This window comes from Sinocyclocheilus anshuiensis, unplaced genomic scaffold (assembly GCF_001515605.1).
Source record: "Sinocyclocheilus anshuiensis isolate Anshui unplaced genomic scaffold, SAMN03320099.WGS_v1.1 scaffold1540, whole genome shotgun sequence".
Lineage (NCBI taxonomy): Eukaryota > Metazoa > Chordata > Actinopteri > Cypriniformes > Cyprinidae > Sinocyclocheilus > Sinocyclocheilus anshuiensis.
In genome coordinates this window covers 667,345-672,431 of record NW_015558654.1, presented here as the reverse complement: position 1 = coordinate 672,431, position 5,087 = coordinate 667,345, and the positions used below count along the sequence as shown (strand labels likewise).

General features: G+C 41.1%; 1 protein-coding gene across 3 annotated transcripts; it reads right to left on the bottom strand.

The window, feature by feature from the left end:
* Positions 1 to 706: 706 nt before the first annotated feature.
* On the bottom strand, positions 707 to 4,654 carry LOC107681029 (uncharacterized). 3 transcript variants are annotated; one of them, XM_016477147.1, is made up of 3 exons: positions 4,510 to 4,587; positions 3,244 to 3,414; positions 708 to 1,990 (listed from the first exon to the last, which is right to left on the bottom strand). In XM_016477147.1, the coding sequence occupies exon 3, from the start codon at positions 1,971 to 1,973 to the stop codon at positions 1,329 to 1,331; it is 645 nt and encodes a 214-aa protein (XP_016332633.1). In that variant the 5' UTR covers positions 1,974 to 1,990; positions 3,244 to 3,414; positions 4,510 to 4,587; the 3' UTR covers positions 708 to 1,328. The 3 variants fall into 3 exon arrangements, with proteins under 3 accessions (XP_016332631.1, XP_016332633.1, XP_016332634.1); XM_016477148.1 differs by lacking the exon at positions 4,510 to 4,587 and adding an exon at positions 3,784 to 3,864; XM_016477145.1 differs by lacking the exon at positions 3,244 to 3,414 and having other exon boundaries at positions 707 to 1,990; positions 4,510 to 4,654.
* Between the last annotated feature and the right edge of the window lie 433 nt (positions 4,655 to 5,087).

Below are 5,087 nucleotides of genomic sequence, written 5' to 3'. Positions count from 1 at the left end.
AAGTCTCAGGATTTATTTCCACAACATGATGCATGATGGGATACGCTTGTGCTTTAAGGGCACTGGGTTTTGGCATTTTTTAAGACCTGGGACAGTCTTGCGCACTTACTTCCTGTATGCACACGCTCTCAAGTGGCCAAGACTGCAAGGGTGGGTAATTGGACCCAGATACTTCTGAAGTTTCCTTTGTCCTTTGACTTGTGTTTTTGACCTGTGACATACTAACACTCCCAGAACAGGTAGGCACTGAATTGACCCAAAAACTGACCACAGTGAATAACTTCCTTAATATCTTTAAAAGAGCCACACAATGAAGTCAACTTCTATTGCATTGCAGTATCTCTTTGGACCCCAAAGCTTTTTTACAGGTTGAAATAACGTTTAATAAGCAGTATATTTGGTGCCTGAATAGAAATTTTACGAAATCTCTTTATACATAATATACATTCTCTCTTTTCTTTTGGCTGCTCCCGTTATGAGTGAATTTTACACTGGATGGTCCTTCCTGATGCAACTAGTCAGCATATGCTGAACGTCACTATCATACTATTATGAGTAGCTAAAAATTTGTGATATCACATGGTATGTTTTTGACAACATTTGAAAAACTCTATCTACATTTTCGCATAACTACAAAACAGGCTACATGAAATTCACTGCAGTTTCCACGTGAAATTAACACTAGAAGCAGTGGAACACCAACAACTTTTATTCCTTTTCCCACAGATGATTGGCTTTCCTGATCTATTAAATTTGCTCAGTAGCTCACCTGGTGCAGCGATGCACTTGTGATGCGGAATGCTTAGATACGAGTAAAAGACATGTAGAGACAAGCTAAAACAGCATGTTTGCTGCAGCAAATGCGTTCTTATCTCAAGTTTGCTTTTGCTTTTTTGAACAGAAATTACAAATGACTACCTCTCGGTCTAAGCGGAACAGATTCTGCAGGGTGGTAGAATGTTTAACAACAGCATCACACAATTCTTTGCCATTTTTTATTTATATAAATACATTAAAAAAAAAATCAATAATATTCTATTTTATTTATTGTAAATACAAAACATCTTAAGAGAATTTAATCCTCAGTAAAACAGCAGCGCATGTGCAAAGCCCACATTACAAACCTCAGAGAATAAACTTGTTCTGGTTTAGTATTATGATCATTTGTGATTCTGAACGATTTTGATGTTTGCAATGTATGCAATAAGTATAATGTTATTGTATACATGAAGCATATCCATTCTTAATTATGCACGACAGCTATTTGTGTTATAGTGACTACAATGAAGCTTTTAAATTCCTGGGAAAAAAAAAAACTAAAATGCCTCTCAGTACAGAAAAGTGAAAAATATCCTGGACATTTCCGAAAGCCCGTTGCGAGACATAAAAATGTTCGGGAAGGACATCATTCCGCTGCGGTCCACGTTGGTTTGGACTGTGTAGGACTTCAGCTCTGTTTTCCCGGTCAGCACAGAGGTATGAATGACAGCGATCCTCGCCTCCTCGTGGTAAGGGGCGTCCCTGTCCTTGCCTATGATCATTTTATAGCTCTGTCCAGGCTTCCAGAAGGGATAGGTGACCGTTAGAGTCTCCAAGCGCTGCACTGTGAAGTACTCAAACGGGACGGGCTGCTCGGCGGCGGGCTTGCACTGGATCAGCGACAGGTGCTGCACCTCAGAGTTGTTCAGCAGGAGGGCCACGTTAAGAGGCGAGCTGTACCACACTGTCAGATTCTTTTTGTGAACCGGGCTGGGACTCTCGGCCCTGTGCAGGACAGATGATTGATCCTTGCAGTTGCTGAACTCGCTGGAGTTCATCTTCTCACAGAAGGTCAGATCCTGGGCACATGTGCACATGTACATGCTGCGCTCGGTCACGTAGGCCACCTTGAATTCAGAGTGCAGGAAGGCAGGCGCAGCGAGCCACAGTATGCAGCACAGCACTGCAAAGCTCATCGGACTGCACAGGATCATCGGGATTCCTTTGAGACCTGCGTGTGCAAGAAATAAGAATAAATTATTGTTCAGCTTCGACCGTGGATCCGTTCCAATACCTGGTCAGCTGCCTTGTGTCTGCAGACAGCATCCTAACTGAAATGAAACCTCATTAGTGACGATTTGCATCGCTCTTCTTACAGCCCGCATTGCGTACAGCTCAATGTTTATTTCAGGTCTTTGAAAAGGCTGAAGTAACTCTGAATGGGTAGTATATAGCATGCTTCAGGGATGACAATGTTGTAGGCCAAAACCCAGAAACGAGGTCGCAATTTAGCATTTTCAGTTCCATCGTCCCGAAGTCAGTGGGTGTTTTTGAATGGATTTTGGTTAAACGCATGAAATAAGGTCTGTGGTTAACGCTTAAAATATATTGTCTTTTTTTAAAGCTTTACTTGTCTTGGAAAAGGCGATTGTTAACAAGTGGCTAAATGGGACTACAGAGGCTATCGGCCCTGCTGAAAAAAAACTATAGAATCCATCACCAAAATTCTAATGGTTTTCATTATAAATACCAATGCAGACATTACAAACCATCAACTATTATCCATTAAAACCATTATAAATGTTTTCTGTAGTGTGTTTTGGGACATATTGCTTTAGGATTTAGTGGTTTGAACAAGCCACCAATAGAAGGTGACAAATTACCAGTAGAAACCAACAGAGACCATTACAGTTTCCATTAAAACCAATCCGATGTAAAAAGTTTGTAAAAGATTACCATGATGAACAAAACGTGTAAGAATCAGAAACTTTTTTGGTCACAGAGTTTAATAATCCAAAAGCTAATGGATAAATCGAGTTGGATTTTGTCAAGGGAGTTATAGTGACACTAATTGTTCTACATAAATACGTCATCAATGCAGCGTCCTATTTGGTGCCTGACAAAACCACTGCAAAATCGCATAATGAAATCTAAAACATTGGGTAAAATGGTTAATTTTGAATTAGACTGAACTATTTTATTGATTTACTGAATTAATTTACTAAATTAATTCTATTTACGACAGTAGTATAGTTCTCTGTCCCTCCGTTATCTTGGGTGATTATCCCTGAGCTTGTTGCTATTCGTTTCTATAAAGGATACTTTGTCTTTAAGAAGGATTTGTTTTAATATGCCCTGCAGAAGGATTCTTAGAAACCAGCATAATTGTTCTATCTTTTGGAACAGCCCAGAGTGTGCCTTGAAATGCTGGCCAGATTTCAGAACAGAGCCAGTCTCCTTGTAAGTGAAAGAGCTGCGACCCACCAGTATGTTTCAGTGATGCGTGAACAGGAGTGCCACTGTGCTGGTTAGTCAGCCAATGCGAGATGTAGAGAGGCCAATAAACCAGGCTCGGTCCTCTGACAGTCTGTGGTTCGGCCCACTTTGAGCAGTGCCATGGTTTTACGGGACAGTTTGAGCCGTCGTCTCAGCTGGCTAAAAGAACAACATTGTCCAGAGAAACACGGTGAACATGGTCTGACAACATAAAATGGTTCAGAGGGCCACAATGAAACGCTCGTCTACCACGGGAAGTGTGAAGGTTTTGAAAATAAAGAAAAGCATTCTGCACTATTGAAATGTAAGCAAATTTGACATTGACTGTATTTACATGTCAGCTTCGGGAATGCAGCAGAAATCGTAATGAATATTCTGCATTAAATAATAATAAAACAATGACAATAGAAGAGTTTAGCACTGCCCATTTTTAACTTTACACAGACAACTGCATCGTCGGCCTATTTAAAACACTGTTTTCCATTCAAGTATTTGCACTTATCTACATCATCAATAATGAAGCCTTACCTTTTTATCGGCTTTCTTGGGCAACTTCAAACCCGAAGGTTTGGATTTTATGAGCTAGACACTCACTAAAATTCCTAAGCAGCAGTTCAGCTGCAGTACTGTTGTTTGAATTGGAAGTCTACTTCCTCCAGAGTCTTAAACTATGCTTGGGTTTCTTATTATGCAACAAAACTGGCCGGAGGTGACGTGCCGTTAGCAACCACTGTTTCTCCTGCTGGTCCAGAACGCATGCAGCTGTCCTCCATTTTCTGCCCTGAATAACACCAGGGTGTGTCCACACTTCATCAGCATGTCTGAGCTCGCTCAAGATTTACTTTCCATCTCACCTCTCACACAGAGCAAACAGTGCTTTAAGAGCTCTTGTAAACATGAACCGTGAACTGTTCGTTCTCAACTAACATCACTTTCGATCGTTAAATCCTCTTCCTAGCTTTGAATACAGGGTCTACATAATGGACCAGTTCATAAAGATTCTCCTTCATAAAGAATTCCTGGCAGCTTTGCCTGTGCTGATTCACAGTTTCCTTTAACTGATCAGAGAAAAACGTCTGTGAGCTGTCTGAGCTGTCAAAAGATAATACCCTGGGCAAAGATTTGTATGTCTTGTTAAAGTGGTTAGACTGTCTTTAGATAAACACTGTCTACATATGGCTCCATTTACAGTAAGTCACATCTAAACAGAAGGAAAAGAAAAGAAAAAAGAAAAGGTAAAAATGCACGCAGTACCTGTTTGTCGGCAGTCAAACACATCTCCATCTCTCGGTCTGAGCGTCTGAGGACCTAACAGCTCATTCATGGGCTGCGGGGTTGGACTTACCGGATTCAGAGGCTGCCAAAGCCACATGACCGTGTCCTCAGCATCTTGCTATGCATGACCGGCTAAGCCAAGAAGGAAAATGTTAATTACATCTGGGAACAACGTGAGACAGTCAATTAAAAAAAATTATGTAAGCACAGATGAAGCTTATAAAAGCATGTGCTTGAAGCAGGGCAGGGTCTACTGGAAGTTCTGGAAATCTTGATGAATATAAAAATAAAAAAAAGGTTTAAAAACATAAAGAGCGTATGGTTATAATTGTTGTGTTTTCAAACAATATTTCTATTCATATTTTTATGATTTATCATCCTTATTTATGAACTTGACTGGTGCGGGTCAGTGTGTGTTAGAGTGGAAGGACCTGGGGATGTGGGAACTGGGGGGTCGGAGGGTCAGAGTTCAGTGGTGTGTGGGGCAAAAGAGGGGAGGGGGGGCAAGGTCGGGAGGGAGTTCAGCTTCCTGACAGCCTGATGGATGAAGCTGTCCT

Excerpts from the sequence above, each read along its gene's own strand:
- LOC107681029 (XM_016477145.1), bottom strand. The coding sequence starts at position 4,627 with ATGTGGCTTTGGCAGCCTCTGAATCCGGTAAGTCCAACCCCGCAGCCC. Across the intron at positions 1,991-4,509 it reads GTTTGACTGCCGACAAACAG|GTCTCAAAGGAATCCCGATG; the intron begins GTACTGCGTGCA and ends TTGCACACGCAG.